The sequence below is a fragment of the Scylla paramamosain genome, chromosome 5 (genome assembly GCF_035594125.1).
Source record: "Scylla paramamosain isolate STU-SP2022 chromosome 5, ASM3559412v1, whole genome shotgun sequence".
NCBI lineage: Eukaryota > Metazoa > Arthropoda > Malacostraca > Decapoda > Portunidae > Scylla > Scylla paramamosain.
The window spans coordinates 25,997,723-26,015,055 of record NC_087155.1 but is presented as its reverse complement, the minus strand read 5'-3'; the positions used below and the strand labels follow the sequence as shown (position 1 = coordinate 26,015,055).

At 38.0% G+C, this 17,333-nt stretch overlaps 2 protein-coding genes across 2 annotated transcripts in view; one reads left to right on the top strand and one right to left on the bottom strand.

The window, feature by feature from the left end:
- The window catches only part of LOC135100731 (protein phosphatase PTC7 homolog), a 64,531-nt gene extending 54,051 nt beyond the window's left edge, over positions 1-10,480 (top strand). The window contains exons 2-5 of the mRNA XM_064003930.1: positions 4,922-5,101; positions 7,721-7,919; positions 8,034-8,290; positions 8,622-10,480. Coding sequence (XP_063860000.1) covers positions 4,922-5,101; positions 7,721-7,919; positions 8,034-8,290; positions 8,622-8,671 — 686 coding nt within the window. The 3' untranslated portion in view covers positions 8,672-10,480. The remainder of the gene's footprint in view (positions 1-4,921; positions 5,102-7,720; positions 7,920-8,033; positions 8,291-8,621) is intronic.
- Positions 10,481-11,256: 776 nt separating this feature from the next.
- Positions 11,257-17,320, bottom strand: LOC135100734 (proteasome subunit beta type-2-like). Its single transcript, XM_064003937.1, has 5 exons — positions 17,149-17,320; positions 16,443-16,517; positions 13,911-14,104; positions 13,102-13,267; positions 11,257-11,625 (listed from the first exon to the last, which is right to left on the bottom strand). The coding sequence occupies exons 1-5, from the start codon at positions 17,312-17,314 to the stop codon at positions 11,468-11,470; spliced, it is 759 nt and encodes a 252-aa protein (XP_063860007.1). The 5' UTR covers positions 17,315-17,320; the 3' UTR covers positions 11,257-11,467.
- Between the last annotated feature and the right edge of the window lie 13 nt (positions 17,321-17,333).

Sequence of the window (17,333 nt, the reverse complement as noted above, 5' to 3'; positions counted from 1 at the left end):
AAAACCCGGATGATCATCTCTGCTGTGGGCTTTGAAAGTCTTTGTGGTTGAGAGCAGAACCTTTCAGAATACTGTTTTTATAAGTGACTCGTGTTTTTAAGGGTGTTTTTTACGGTTCTAGAGACAGGTTAACAATATTTCTACATAATAAATATGGCAAATACTCTTGAAAACCCGGATGACCATCTCTGTGGCCTTTGAAAATAGCTGTGGGCGGTGAGAGAGTGAGCAAAGTGTGTGATGCTGGTCCTCGATTCTTACCGAAGAGACAAAAGCCAAGTCTGGGGTGCTGGGCTAGACAGAGGGTTAGATTCGAGTTCCCGAAATGTAGGTTGACAGCTTGGTAATATATGAGGAGCAGAGAGAGAGAGAGAGAGAGAGAGAGGTGGGAGGGTGGTTGGTGGAACTCTTCTTCTTCTTCTTCTTCTTCTTCTTCTTCTTCTTCTTCTTCTTCTTCTTCTTCTTCTTCTTCTTCTTCTTCTTCTTCTTCTTCTTCTTCTTCTTCTTCTTCTTCTTCTTCTTCTTCTTCTTCTTCTTCTTCTTCTTCTTCTTCTTCTTCTTCTTCTTCTTCTTCTTCTTCTTCTTCTTCTTCTTCTTCTTCTTCTTCTTCTTCTTCTTCTTCTTCTTCTTCTGTCATGTCAGAACCTTAAGAGCTGCATGTTGGTAAGAGTGAAATACGAGTCGTCAATAATAGATTGACACGAGAGAGAGAGAGAGAGAGAGAGAGAGAGAGAGAGAGAGAGAGAGAGAGAGAGAGAGAGAGAGAGAGAGAGAGAGAGAGAGAGAGTGTGTGTGTGTGTGTGTGTGACGTGTATAGTCTAGTCATGATCAGAAGTCGAGAATCTGTTGCACTCACTTGTTTTGTTTAGCGCGTTCCTTCAGTCTTAGCTCCTCTGATCCGCTGACAGTCTTCTTACCTAAGCTGACGATTGATAGACTCCCAGCAGATGAGGGGACTTGAGGCTGAGGGAAAACGAAAACGCTAAGCAAAGTGGAAGTGATTGGTGCTTCTTACTCGACTTCAAACTGTTCCTTGTATTCAGAAACGCCTTGCTCTCTCATCACCACGACTGTTTTCGAAGGCCACGGAGATGATTAGCCGGGTCCTCAAGAGTGTTTCTGGTATTGATAATATAAGAATCTTGCTAATTTGTCACTAGAACTGTAAAAACACCCTTAAAAGTCCGTGTCATTTCAACTACAGCCCTTTGAAAGTAGTCGAGGTGCGGAGGTGCGGGCAGAAGTGTTTCAGAATATGGACCTTATCCCGACTTGTAAAAAATAAATAAATAAATAAATAAATAAATAAATAAGAAAAGGTAAATAAAAATAATCGATCAAATAAAAAAGAATAGATATATAAAATCAAATAATAGAATAGAATAACAACAGATAAATTAAATACATACTGGTTGGTCAGGGTAGAAGATGATGAGGAGCAGGTGTGGTGTGGGATGGCTAAGAACACTCCAGCTTTGAATGAACAGCAAAACATAAAATACATGACTGCAACACCACAACACTTACTAGAGGAATGAAAACGCGCTTGTAAGTGTATTTTTCCAATTTTTTTTTCTAGGATTTTGATAACTAATTTACGATGGTTTTGATGCATGAAAGGAATGATAGATAGACGATCTTTTTTTTTCTTTTTCGCTCTTTTTAATTTTTTACCACTTCATGAAATTACTACTTATAAATATTTCAAAACGTACTTTTTTCATTCATTTTCAAAGTTTTTGATTCATACACGGAGTGACAGAAATAAGAATTAATTATTTCTCTCTCTCTCTCTCTCTCTCTCTCTCTCTCTCTCTCTCTCTCTCTCTCTCTCTCTCTCTCTCTCTCTCTCTCTCTCTCTCTCTCTCTCTCTCTCTCTCTCTCTCTCTCTCTCTCTCTCATCAGAAAGAGAGATCCCTGGCTTCTGATAAAAAAAAAAAAAACTGAGTTGTAACTGCGGACGCCAGAGCATAAACCTAACCTAACCTTGCCTAACCTGATGAAGCTGTTTTTAGTTCGTGCTTCAAGGGGCGTGAGCGGTGACAACCCCTACCTAGAGACTTTCTCACGTAAGATCTTTTGCTTTTTATTATTATTTATTTATTTATTTTTTTAAGAGGAGCTGTGGGCAAGGGCAACGAAGTGAAAAAAATGCACACTTAAAAAAAAAAAAAAAAAGATGGGGCTTGTTTTTTTATCCACTTTTACTCCCGGACATTAATTTCATCCTCCAAAGATGTTTTCCTCCTATGTGCTCGTTTTGATGTTTTTCGTCCTTGTTATTTATATATTATTATTTTTTTTATCTCATTTATTATTGTTATTGTTATTTTTCTCTCCCTTCATATATTTTAATCCTAGATTTTTATTTTTCGTTAGACATTTTCATCACCAGATATTCCCCTAGAGAGAGAGAGAGAGAGAGAGAGAGAGAGAGAGAGAGAGAGAGAGAGAGAGAGAGAGAGAGAGAGAGAGAGAGAGAAAACCGCTTCCTTTTGTAAATATTAGAGCGAAAATGCAGCAGAGTTGAATGTATGAAAATAAAGCAAAAAAAAAAAAAAAAGAAAACACGGTGTAAAAATGAATAACATGACAAGTTTCCGGTGTGTGTGTGTGTGTGTGTGTGTGTGTGTGTGTGTGTGTGTGTGTGTGTGTGTGTGTGTGTGTGTGTGTGTGTGTGTGTGTGTGTGGTCGTCGTCTTCATATTCTCCTCCTCCTCATGTCGTTGTTGTTGTTGTTGTTACTATTGTTGTTATTATTATTATTTATTTATTTATTATTATTATTATTATTATTATTATTATTATTATTATTATTATTATTATTATTATTATTATTATTATTATTATTATTATTATCTCCTCCTCCTCCTCCTCCTCCTCCTCCTCCTCCTCCTCCTCCTCCTCCTCCTCCTCCTCCTCCTCTTTGTGTGTATGCTCTCGTCTGCGTCCGTATGTGTGTGTTATCTCGTCTGTATGTAAAGCGGACGTCAGTCAGAGGGCGTGGTGGGCGGCGAGCGGCATGAGGGAGAGGCGGTCAGGCAGGGAGGCAAGCAGGCAGAGGGAGACGATATGGGGCCAACAGGCGGACGGGGAGAACAGGAACAACCCAGTGACATATTCCGAAGCATTTCTGTCGGCATCTGCACTGTATTCAAAAAGCTCTTTGTGGAATTACACGGATTTTCAAGGTTGTTTTTATGGTCCTAGTGACAGATTGACAACACTTCTACATTATTAACAGGAGAAACTCTTTGAGAATCCGCCTCATCTTCTCTGTGGCCTTTGAAAATAACCGTGATGAGAGAGCAGAGCATTTCAGAGTATGGATTTATAAGTGACACGGGGTTGTTAAAGGTGTTATTTATAGTTTTAATGAGAGATTGACAAGACTTCTACTTTATTAACAGAAGAAATACTCTTGAGAACACGGCTCATCATCTATGTAGCCTTTGAAAATAGCCGTGGTGAGAGAGCCGAGCGTTTCATATTTCAGGGTTCAGGAGAGCACGGTGGTGTAATCAGCGTGTGGTGGCGGGCAGTTTCTCAGGAGTGACACTAGCCTAACCAGGAGGGCGATTTGTGACCCGGTGCTGATTGAAGAGCGAGTTGGGGAGGGATGGGGGCTTAATAAATCTTCCTTCCTTTTATTGTACCGAGTTAGGCAGCTGGAAACTCGAAAAATAATGTCCCCTCCTCCTCCTCCTCCTCCTCCTCCTATATTGTTATTCTATTGGTATTGCATGATAGTTATTGTTGTTGTTGTTGTTGTTGTTATTATAGTGTGATAGTTCATTATTATTATTATTTCTCCTCCTCTTTGTTTCTCTCTCTCTCTCTCTCTCTCTCTCTCTCTCTCTCTCTCTCTCTCTCTCTCTCTCTCTCTCTCTCTCTCTCTCTCTCTCTCTCTCTCTCTCTCTCTCTCATTTCTTTTTCATAAAATTTGCAGTTTTTTCTGTTTTCTATTATTATTATTATTATTATTATTATTATTATTATTATTATTATTATTATTATTATTATTATTATAAGTCAAACAACAAAGTAGATTTTTTTCATACTGTGAAAAATAAGCCAGCTAAATGAAAAAAAAAGGAAAAAGGAAAAAGCTCATTACTTTAGGTACAAATAAAATATACAAATTATAAACATGACTTTTTCCTTTTCCTCTCTCTCTCTCTCTCTCTCTCTCTCTCTCTCTCTCTCTCTCTCTCTCTCTCTCTCTCTCTCTCTCTCTCTCTCTCTCTCTCTCTCTCTCTCTCTCTCTCTCTCTCTCTCTCTCTCTCTCTCTCTCTCTCTCTCTCTCTCTCATTTACTAATTTTCCAGATATTTGAGGAGAAGCTTGATTAATGTTTTCATTCCTCCCTTCACAGATTATCATTCTTTGTTTCTTCATTTTTTTTATCATTATCATTTCACTCTTATTTCAATGTACTTTCCAGGATCAAATGCTAGATTGTAATAAATCTTTGTCGTAAATTTCTCCTTTTACTTTGATCTGAGACAAACTCATTTCTCTCCTTTTCCCTCTCCTGTTTTCTGCCACCATCATTCACCTTTACCCGATCCCTTTCTTCCTTGACTTTCTAAGATAAAATGTCAAGCTATAGTAAGTTTTCTAGTAACTTTCCTGGTACTTGAAACAGAGGCAGGCTATTTTTCTTTCTGCTTTGCCTTAACTTGTTCTCCTCACCCCACTGTGCCTTTTCTATTTATTATTTTCTTGGCATAGCAACGTAAAACACCAGTATGTGTCTTTCAGGCATGGCAGTGAGTTTTTGTTGTAACTTTCCTGGTATTTGAAACAGAGGCAGGTTATTTTGTCTCCTCATTGCCTCAGCTTGCTCTCTTCCCCTTCGAGCCTTTTCTTACTGATAATTTTTCAGCGTAGCAACATAAAATACCAATGTGTGTCTTTTAGGTGTGGCAGATGGCGTGGGAGGATGGCGGGCATGGGGAATTGACCCTGGTGAATTCTCTCACTCCCTGATGACGGTGAGCGAGCGAGTGGTGCGGAGTGGTCGCTTCAAAGCCTCTGAGCCAGCTGCCATTATTGCCCGGGCTTACTATGAGCTGCTGGAGAACAAGACACACATCCTTGGTGAGTTAGTGTGTTCATGCATGCTTGTGCTTATGTGATACAGTTGTGTTCTCAGTCTTTCAATTATGAGGTGCTGGAAAACAAGATGCACATTCTCAGTGAGTTGTAGGGCTTTGTATGCTTCTGTTTGTGTGATTATAGGTACTAGAAAACAAGACACACATCCTCTGCTTGTGTTTGTGTGATACAGCCATGTTCTTAGCCTGTTCTCTCATTGTAATTATGAGGTGCTGGAAAACAAGACATGCAGTCTTGATGAGTTAGTGTGTGTGTGTGTGTGTGTGTGTGTTTGTGTGATACATCCATGTCTTTACTGGTAAATTCTGGATCTCCTTGCCTGCTTCTGTATGTCTTCTTATCTTTGACTTAAACTGTTTCAAGAGGGAGGTTTCAAGACAATTCTCAAATACTCTTTAGGGATTGATACCTTCAGTGGGCATTTATTTTATGCTTTTTGTTGCTCTTATATAAAAAAAACATTTTCATTATGACTCTTTGTAAAGCCACCAAAATCACATTATCTTATTTTATTTGATTTTCTTTCATTGGTGGTGTAGAATTTCCATTAATCTGTTTGTAAAATCATGAAAACACCTCCTCACCAACTTCCTCCAGCAGCATTTCGTTGAACAGTCTGAATGAGGCACTGAAACTTTTCAGATTAGCTATGATTTCTCACCTGCTACTGAAGACTGATGTGCTCTCTCTCTCTCTCTCTCTCTCTCTCTCTCTCTCTCTCTCTCTCTCTCTCTCTCTCTCTCTCTCTCTCTCTCTCTCTCTCTCTCTCTCTCTCTCTCTCTCTCTCTCTCTCTCTCTCTCTCTCTCTCTCTCTCTCTCTCTCTCTCTCTCTCTCTCTCTCTCTCTCTCTCTCTCTCTCTCTCAAGTTATTCCATGTTTGCTGCACAGCATGATATGAATTGTCATGTTTTTAACATGTCTGGGTAGTGTTGCAAAGCCATATTAATGAATAGCCAATACTAAAGATTATAATACAGGTCAAACAACAAAGCAGATTTTTTTCATAGGGTGAAAAATGAGCCTGCTAAATAAAAAAGAAAAAAGAAAAATCTGTTACTTTAGGTACAAGTAAGATATACAAGTTATAAACATGACTCTCTCTCTCTCTCTCTCTCTCTCTCTCTCTCTCTCTCTCTCTCTCTCTCTCTCTCTCTCTCTCTCTCTCTCTCTCTCTCTCTCTCTCTCTCTCTCTCTCTCTCTCTCTCTCTCTCTCTCTCTCTCTCTCTCTCTCTCTCTCTCTCTCTCTCTCTCTCTCTCTCTCTCCACAAAGTTAAAATCCCTTTCAGTTACTACTTCTTTTTATCATCCTTTGTCATTCTCTTTCCCTCTACATAAAAGTATAGATTGGAATGTCAGGTACAGTGAGTGCGTACACACACACACACACACACACACACACACACACACACACACACACACACACACACACACACACACACACACACACACACACACACACACACACACACACACACACACACACAGAGCATATAGGCACAAACCTACATCCATTTCCATCTTTTATATTTAGCAGAGCATTAGTGTAAGTATCTAATTAGTTAATCACAGGTGTTTCAATGCCTACATTTTTAGAACAAAGGTGAAATAGTAGTGTGGTGTGAGGAGGGAGTGGTGCTGTGTAGTGATGTGGGGGGTGAGGTAATGAGTGGTGAAGGTGAAATATTGGTGTGAGGAGGGAGTGGTACCATGATGTGGTGGGTGAGGGAATGAGTGGAGGAAGATACCATTGGGGGTGATGGGGATAGTGGAAAGTCAGTAAGATGAGGAAGCTTTAGAAGGAAATATCACTAGTATCAGGACTATCTATAGTCTATCTATCTATAGTACAGGACTAGAAGGAAGTAGGGAAAAGGAAAGAGTCAGTGATGAGTCTCTCTCTCTCTCTCTCTCTCTCTCTCTCTCTCTCTCTCTCTCTCTCTCTCTCTCTCTCTCTCTCTCTCTCTCTCTCTCTCTCTCTCTCTCTCTCTCTCTCTCTCTCTCTCTCTCTCTCTCTCTCTCTCTCTCTCTCTCTCTCTCTCTCTCTCTCTCTCTCTCTCTCTCTCTCTCTCTCTCTCTCATAATGGCAGGGATGGTGTTGCACTCCTGGAATTGTGGCTGGTTTCCATGTGATGTGTGATTGACAAGGTCTTATGGATGTTCTTGCTTCTTCTATATATCATTTTCATATTCTAGTGTCTGAGCCCCTGTTACATGCAGTGCTGGAGGCAGAACTAGGTAAAAAGAAATTACTTCAAGAAAGATTTATCCAGAAGCTTATTTACTTTATTTATTAATTTATTTTATTTTATTTATTTTTCTTTTATGTAAGATGAGTACTGGCCAAAGGCAACAAAAAAGAGCAAAAAAATAATAAATAAATAAAAGGCCCACTGAGGTGCCAGTACCAAACAAAAGGTTGAAAGTGTCATCCAGAATTGAAGGGTAAGTGTCTTGAAACCTCCCTGAAAGTGTTTAAAATCATAGGAAGGAGGAAATACAGAAATGGGTAGGGAGTCCCAGAGTTTACCAGATAAGGGAATGAATGATTGAAAGTTGGATGAATGTTTGGGAGTTCCATTAATAAAGTTTTTCCATCACCAGGCAGCAGCACGGCCTGTGTGGTGGTGCTGCAGGGTGATGCTGGCCACCTCTACTCTGCAAACATTGGGGACTCAGGCTTTGTGGTGGTGAGGAATGGGTCTGTGGTGCATCGGTCCCAGGAGCAGCAGCACTACTTCAACACCCCCTTCCAGCTCTCCTTGCCTCCACCCGGCACCAACGCACAGGTGCTCAGTGACAGGTTAGTATTCCCAAGTGTATGCAGTTTGTTTAGAATGTCACAAAGAGGCTGCTATGGCTTGAATGTTCAGTAAGTGAACACATAATTTATCACTAATTGATTATATTTCTACAGGCCTGAGAGTGCTGAAACATTAGAGTTCCTAGTGAAGGAAGGAGACATGCTGATGGTTGCCACCGATGGAGTATTTGACAATCTTCCCGATTCTCTAATTGTTAAAGAAATGGTCAAGGTGCAAGGGTCTACCGATCTACTATTACTACAACAGGCAGCCAATTCAATAGCACAACAAGCACGTAAATTAGCCTTTGATGAAGATTATATGTCACCATTTGCAAGAAGTGCAAGAGAAAATGGAATTAATGCAATTGGTAAGTATATTAAAAGTTTCCATTGCTCGATCATACATTCACTCTGTCCATCTGTTCTGATGGCTTATCCTTGCAGCTCACTTTAGACTAGTTACAGCAAAGTCATTGCTTGCATCTATCCCTACATTCATCTCATTCTCTCCAAGTTATTGAACCATGTCAGGGTGCTGCATTTGGTGATGATGTTCCCCACTCCAGTTTTAATTTATCCCTTTAATTTTTCTGCTTGTTATTCTCTTCATCAGTTCCTCAAGTCTGAGAATGATGAATACACGATTCTAAGTAGTAATGGCCACAGTGCTAATAATCTTTCATTCGTGTGTTTGTGCAGGAGGGAAGCCTGATGACATCACAGTGGTGTTGGCTACCATAACTGTTTAGAAAAGCAAAAGCCAGTGGCCAGCAGCCTGCAGTGTGTATCACCTTGCCCAGTGTTGTCAGAAGAAACAAGGAGGTACCTGTGAAGATGTGCCGTCATCAGTGTGCGAAGTATTAATTGAAGATTGTCTTTTATTAGTTTCATTTTTTCTTAACACATAAATGTATGTACACAGTTTGTGGTTGTAAAATTATCTTATATAATGAATTATTTTTTGGTTGAATACTTTGTATATTACAAGATAGATATTTTATTTTGACATGCTCAATTTTTTTGTTAAGATATGGTTGATATAAACTGCTTCACATCATAAAGACAAATACTATAATAATTCAGTGAAGATTGCTACACATATATATTTTTTGTAATAAAGGTTATGCTATCCATGAAGTAAGAGTGAAACATCAAGAAAAGTTGACTAACTCTTAAGCAAAATCCTTTCATGGGTCACAACATTGACTTGAACCAAACTGATACATATAAACAAAAATTTCAAGTGTTTGTTGTTCACCCACATGCAATTTTCATTCAGGAATTTTCATTTTGACTGTTCTATAGAATTTCAGTCATATACACTTTTCTTCACACAATCCTCACTTGTAGAGAAAAAAAAAAAAAAATCAAACTGAGTTTTGCTGGTACATTTAGAGGGAAAATTAAATGTTGAGATTTTTATTGTGTAGTTGTTCTGCATCTGATGTAGCAGAGATACTAATCATTACTGTCACAAAACATTGCTCTAAACCACTCCCCACTTCTGTCAGGAACTAGGAGACTTGCTGAGGCAGGGTAAACAGGATTCTTACACAGCATAATTCACTTCCTTTATCTCATAAATCATATATTTTCTCCGTGAATGCAGTCTAGTCATTTGCTTTGTAAATGAGAATATAGTCAATTTCACATGTTAATGGTTGTTGAAGGACAGAACTTTACATGTGGTGGAAGCAGAATCTCGGAAACCCAGACAAAACTCATATTGATGGAGACGGCTGTGAGTTACAGTAGTCAGTTTATCACAATTGTTATGAAAAGAGAGTAGCAGTGAATCCCTCATGCTTAGTATCGTAGTAGTGTCACTTAATACTTATTTGGGATTCACACTTAAATTCACAACAGATATATTATGGTCATGAATGAATATAGCATATTATGGTCATGAATGAATGTTCTGATGCTACAGAGCCCATGAGCCATGTGTAGGTCTTGTTTTTCTTACATGTACAGCATTTATATACAGAACCTTGTAAGAAAACATGGCTCATGGTTTATCAGCTCATGAATTTTCTCTATTGTGTTTTTACTGTTTCCAGTACATTTGTAAAAGCATGTAACACCATTGTTCAGACCTCAAATATTTCATGAAGCAGGAGGTAAATCTTTGGTCATAATCAGCTGGTGTAAAGGGAAGCTAGACCTGATTTAGTTATAATCAGCTTGTGTGAAGGAATCTAGACTTGATTTTCCAGTAATAATGAACATAAAGATTTAAGGGAATTACAAACACAGGAAATTATTACTTATAATATTTACTTTACTTGAGATTTGTAAAACTCAACAGAGGTAAAAAAAAAAAAAAGAAAAAAAAAGAAAATAAAAGTAAAAAATCTGTATCAGGCAAATATATCCAAGGATGTCAGGCAGTACAGGTCCAGACAGACACACTGCAGCAACAGGCATGTTGGCAACGTACTGTGCAGCAGCCATCTTGCAGGGCCTTGCAGGGTGGAGTTATGGTTTGTGATGCTAAGACAATGCAATATGTATGTATATTTGTATTATATTAATACATTATGTAAAAAAGGGTTGTGTTTCTGGTATTTTATTGTGTATCTCCTAAGAAATCAAATGATCCTCAAGCAGAATTACATCATTTGAGAAGGACCAGTGCCAAGGTACTCAGGTCTGCTGATACAAACCTGAGATGTCTGAAACTTGACAACAATCAAATCTTATCTCAAATTATATGTGCAGATAGACTCTTGCGTGGGGTATCCTGACCAGCCATGTGCTGACCACTGTAATGAAGACACGTTTCCTTTGAAGAAAGCTGGTAAGAAATGTCATGGAGGGGTTAGAATATGCATTAGTTGGTGTGGGCAACACCTGTGATATTTCCTTATCTATCTCTCAGAGGTTCAATAATATTTACAGCACCCAACAGTTATGCACTGTGTGTATGTGTGCTTTCTTGCACATGCAAAGTGTGAGTGCAGCATACAATAGAATCACTTTCTTTGCAACATTTTTGCAGAGTATCTTTATACCAGGCTGACATCCCCACAAGGAATTTGCTGAGACAAAGCACCCACACACAAGTAAACTCCTAACTGGTGGATTAGGGGTTTACTCCTAGATTATTGTAGTTTCTCAGTTGACAAGCAGTGCACCCTTATAACTTAGTTTTGTTGTTGTAGGGACACAATTCAAGCACAAGTGCTTTGCACCATCTAGTGGCGGTTGTTAAATTTCAATTAATTCACTACTGTGAGCGTTGTCATCATAAGCATGAGCCCTATAACTCCACTGCAAGACACATAGCTCTCCTAGTCTCTATTCATATATATAGGAGTAATAAATGTCAATGTAAGCATCATAACAAAATTTATTTTGAGATGTTATCAAGACCGTTATGAAATAAAGATATCTCAAAACCTTTTAAAACAAACATTAATAATTTATTTGAAACTTTTTGTTACTTTGAGGGCTACGACATATGCATTCCTCAAGATTAAATGATATTTTCTGGAGAACCCTAAGATAACATCAGGTAGGAAAAATGGTGTAGGTGTGCACCTCTATGCTGCCTCCCCTTCAGCAACAATGACAGGTAGGTCCTTCAGTCCGTCCTTGGAGATGAGTCTCACCCGGAACTTGGGCAGGTTCACAATAAATCTCCGCTTCACCTCTGATATGCACTTCTTCATAAGTTCATATGCTTCATCCTCAGTCATGTCTGAGGGGAAGAATAAACCATCAGGCAAAGTAGGAATAATGGAAGAACATTAACATCACAGCTCAGAAAATTATTAACTACCTAAAATCTAAACATTCAATGCAGATTAAGAATTAATGTCAATGTCTCTCTCTCTCTCTCTCTCTCTCTCTCTCTCTCTCTCTCTCTCTCTCATATATATATATATATATATATATATATATATATATATATATATATATATATATATATATATATATATATATATATATATATATATATATATATATATACACAAAACAAAAATTTAAATTAGTTATTACAGTGCATTCAGTACTTTCAACCCTATGCAGTAATCAGCTCAGAGACAAAGTGTAGAATGAGTGTTCTTGTATTCTGAAAGGATAAAAAGGATTCTTGTCCTCTGTATGCTTTACCTACAATGAGACAAGGTGGTAAATGAAAAATGTGCGATTCATTTCTTCTTTAATCTTACTGGTTGGATCAATGAATATGCAAGGATGCAGTTAAAGGAAGGTTAAAATGAAAGAAATTTGGAGAATACTTGAGATAAAACCTGAGATAAAGACCTGATGTGTAGACAGGAGGAAGTAGCTATGATCCCATCACTCTAAAACCAAGGTTTGGGTGGGGTCAAGCCCAGGATTTCCCTACTCGTGTCATTGCCATGTTTTCTCTACTCTGCCTGGTGAATGATGGCCTGACACCATTAGGCTTCATTGTGTCCTGACCTGATCCATGTGTGTGTGTGTGTGTGTGTGTGTGTGTGTGTGTGTGTGTGTGTGTGTGTGTGTACACCACATATGGTTATAAATTTTAAGAAATTAATGAGATATTGATTGACAGTATGATCCATGATAGTACTTTTTGTTGTCTCTCCTCTCTCTCTCATATTAGAATTTTGACTATTTCCACACCACAGCAAATGAGCAGCGGAAGCATCCGACCCATCCCAGGTCACACAAATGACATGCGACTCGTGAGGCCTGGTTGTGTAAGCCTAAGTGTTACCACTCACCAAGGTTTTAAAAGATTTATTTTCACTATGTAAAAAACACACATTCTACTGAGATTCCTTCCAGCTCTGTTATAAACATAAGTGTTTCATTATTTACCCATCTTAGAACTATAGAGGAAGTCTGCAAAAGCAATGATATTTTCTGCAACACTAAAATAAGTATACCATATTTCTTTGTTGTTGTATAAGTACTTGTTTGTTTGTTTTTCTTTGATATACTAGAATATTTACTTTAAATTGCAGTGGTAGTACATATTTACCTATCTGAATTCTCTTACATGTATCATAGCAATTACACATTGCTGATTTAAGAAGTGTGGCCATGCCACAGGCATGGGAATCACTGTGCTGACCCCACTCAAACCTTTTAAATTGGTGGGATTATAGCGATTCCAGAAAAGCAGTAGGGATGTGTATATGATAAGCAAATATAACTGCATGACATTGCTTATACTTGCCTGGTCTATACTCCCTGTCAGTGATGGACAAGGTGAACATGCCACCATATCCAAACCCATAGAAATTGACAGGTACTGAGGCACCCAGGAAGTCCATGTAGAACAACTCTGCTGCATCAGTCTTTGGATCATAACCTCCCATAAGAAGGTTCACTGTGTAAGGTTCCTAGAAAAAATCAGAGAAAAATATATAAAATCTAAACCAACACAGTATTTGTCCTCTTGGCACAAATCCACTGCTGAAAATAAGCTTCCCCTAACCTTATGATACACCATTCTGTACCTACCTGTAATGTCTACTGGTATACGTTTCAGTCACATGCCACTTGTGTAATCTGTTGAATCTTTTAGAGACATACAAGGATCCTTAATAGGTAATATGCACTTCATTTCAATTGCCTATATTAAATATATGCATGTTATCAAAAGTAATCTTCACTCTTCCAAATAAGACAGCTGTGTAGGTAAACAAGATGTATAATCAATATGATTGTCTTTATCAAGTGAAAGTTTGTCCTTACAATATAAATTTAGAAATACAAAAAAAAAAAAATTCCCAGGTCAAATTCCCAGCTAAATACAGAGTAGCTGAAAGCAAAGTAAGATAAATATTTTCATTAGAAAAGATTTTCACAACTGTTTTACTTTGCAACAAAGAAATTAAGTTTTCATCCGAAGAAGGATGGTACAGTTGTATATGGTTTAAGGTTATATGGAAAAAGTGTCTTGCACCTTAAACAACCAAATGTAGTATCAAAGAAGTAAATTACAATCATAGGTAAGCAGAGACTTGGGGTAAAGATACTAACCCGAGAGCGAAGATGTGTTGCTAATGTGTGGCGGGTGAAGTGTACAGCAGCAGAGGGAGACAGTTCATAACCATTGCGCATCTTGTACAGCTGGATGTTCTTGGCAATGTATTCTGCAAACTGGGTGGTGTCACCTGCTTCACCTGCCACTGCCATCACCAGGTGGCTTGACAACTGATACATCTTGTCATCATCTAAGTGAAAAATAAGCAAATCAAAATCAAATTACACACACACACACACACACACACACACACACACACACACACACACACACACACACACACACACACACACACACAGATATATATATATATATATATATATATATATATATATATATATATATATATATATATATATATATATATATATATATATATATATATACAGGGTGTCTCAAAAAAATGTACTCACTCTTAGAATTATGAGAAAACCTTTATTTATGGACATAGAGTGAAATGAAATAGCATCGAATACATGAGACAAATGTGTTTGAAGAATCATGTTTGCGAATGTTCAAATTGATGACCATTATTGTCCAGACAACGCTGATAACGCGCACCAAGGGATTCGCAAACGTCGCGAAACATGTCATTAGGAATATCACGACATTGTCTTTCAATTTCTAATTTCAATGCATCAATTGTCCTTGGTTTGTTGGCATAAATGTTGTCTAAATGGTGTCCTGCAAATCCTCACGTAACAATTGAACGCCATGTAAACTTACCAGGAGTAACAGTGTGGTGTGGAATATCCGCATTGGGCATCATAGGACCTTTCTTTTTCAACGAAACTGTCAATGGTGAGAGCTACCTCAACTTGCTTCAGGAATTTGTTGGTCCACAAATTACAGAGATGTTTGGTGAAGACAGCGATATTTACTTTCAGCAAGATGGAGCACCTCCCCACTACCATCGCGATGTACGAGCTTACCTTGATGCAGTGTTTCCTGACACATGGATTGGACGAAGGGGCCCCATTGAATACCCTGCGCGTTCCCCAGACCTAACACCCATGGACTTTTTTTTATGGGGATACTTAAAAGACAACATTTATGCCAACAAACCAAGGACAATTGATGCATTGAAATTAGAAATTGAAAGACAATGTCGTGATATTCCTAATGACATGTTTCGCGACGTTTGCGAATCCCTTGGTGCGCGTTATCAGCGTTGTCTGGACAATAATGGTCATCAATTTGAACATTCGCAAACATGATTCTTCAAACACATTTGTCTCATGTATTCGATGCTATTTCATTTCACTCTATGTCCATAAATAAAGGTTTTCTCATAATTCTAAGAGTGAGTACATTTTTTTGAGACACCCTGTATATATATATATATATATATATATATATATATATATATATATATATATATATTTTTTTTTTTTTTTTTATGTAGGAGGGACACTGGGCAAGGGAAAAAAAAAAAAAAACTGAGATGTCAGTCCCAGAAAAGAGTCAAAAGTGGTAGTAAAAAACTGAAGGATAAGTGTCTTGAAACCTCCCTATTGAAGGAATTCAGGTCATAGGAAGGTGGAAATACAGAAGCAGGTAAGGAGTTCCAGTTTACCAGAGAAAGGGATGAATGATTGAGAATACTGGTTGACTCTTACATTAGAGAGGTGGACAAAATAGGGGTGAGAGAAAGAAGAAAATTTTGTGCAGTGAGGCCACAGGAAGAGGGGACGCATGCAGTTGGCAAGATCAGAAGAGCAGTTAGCATGAAAACAGCAGTAGAAGACAGCTAGAGATGCAACACTATGCAACACTGCGGCGATGAGAGAGAGGCTGAAGACAGTCAGTTAGAGGAGAGTTGATGAGACGAAGAGCTTTTGATTCCACCCTGCCTAGAAGAGCAATATGAGTGGAACCCCCCGCAGACATGTGAAACATACTCCATACATGGACAGGTAAGGCCCTTGTACAGAGTTAGCAGCGGGGGCGGGGGGGGGGGGGGGGTGAGAAAAACTGGCGGAGATGTCTCAGAACACCTAACTTCAAAGAAGCTGTTTTAGCTAGAGATGAGATGTGAAGTTTCTAGTTCAGATTATAAGTAAAGGACAGACCGAGGATGTTCAGTGTCATTGAAGAAGAGGGGATAGTTGTCTGGAAGGTTGTGTCAAGTTGACAGATGGAGGAATTGAGTTTTTGTATATATATATATATATATATATATATATATATATATATATATATATATATATATATATATATATATATATATATATATATATATCAAATTGTCAATTCTAAAAATCATGTGTACAGAAGAATCTATTTATAAAATGAACACTGCAAATGACAAGAAAAGTTTTTGTGCACTGCTTAAATTGTAAATAGCAAGTGCACATACTCAGACATGCATCAGTATATGAGATTTTTTTTTAATTTCTGAAAAATTCATGGTTGCATAATACATATTTATTTTCTGCCATTTATCTTTAATACTCACAAACCCAGAAGTTATAATATATATGCACTGTAACCTCAAATGTTTATAAAAATATGCTGGAAGGACTAACCTGATTTCTGCACCATGATCCTTTGGAGCTGACTCATGTCTGTTGCCATCAGCACAAAGTCATTGAATTTCATACCTGAAGAAAATATACTCGGTCTTGTAAACACAACACATATTCATATTCACAGAGGCAAATGATATGCATTGTTAAACATATAGAATTTCATATATCTTATCTAGCCATATATATATATATATATATATATATATATATATATATATATATATATATATATATATATATATATATATATATATATATATATAGGATGCTCTTTGTACAAAATTACAATAGTTTCCAATAAAGTATATGATTTCACGTTACTGAATTAATGGAAAAAAATCAATCTAGCAGAGTAAAACATACGTAATTGTGCACTTTAACCGAACCTGTAAAAGAAGAAGTAATATACACATAAATAGTATCGATTACAACAATGACTATAAATCTGTGATGCCTCCATGCACAGTATAGAACAATACACCGCACACCACCACTCAGCACCACACATTTTGACCATGACTAGGTGGACATTCACTCTGACCCTAGAGACACCAAACGAAGCCCCAATGCTCCTCCAGTCAAACGTGGGCCTGGGAAGCTGCCACTGGGATACGAGGAGGCGGTTCAGGAGGTATTTACTGGGGATTACTGAAATATACTGGACACCTGACACTACTTGAGGCTTATATTGAAGGGTTCTCACCAATAAGGCACTGCAAATCCATGTCTGCGGCGCGTGAGACTGTGTAGGAGAGCTGGAGTGAGAGGCTGAGAGAGTAGTGGCTGAACTCCCGGTGACTTGCAGGACTGTAAACAACACTCACATTCACTCGGCAATTAAGTATTCTTTTGAACACCATTTTCCTCATACTTAAGTCCACAATTCTT

Bases quoted from the DNA above. Each gene is read 5' to 3' on its own strand.
- LOC135100734 (XM_064003937.1), bottom strand. From the start codon at position 17,314: ATGAGGAAAATGGTGTTCAAAAGAATACTTAATTGCCGAGTGAATGTG. The intron at 16,518-17,148 runs GTGAGAACCCTT...TATTTTCTTCAG, and splicing joins GGATTTGCAGTGCCTTATTG to GTATGAAATTCAATGACTTT. The intron at 14,105-16,442 runs GTTAGTCCTTCC...TTTTTCACTTAG, and splicing joins GATCATGGTGCAGAAATCAG to ATGATGACAAGATGTATCAG.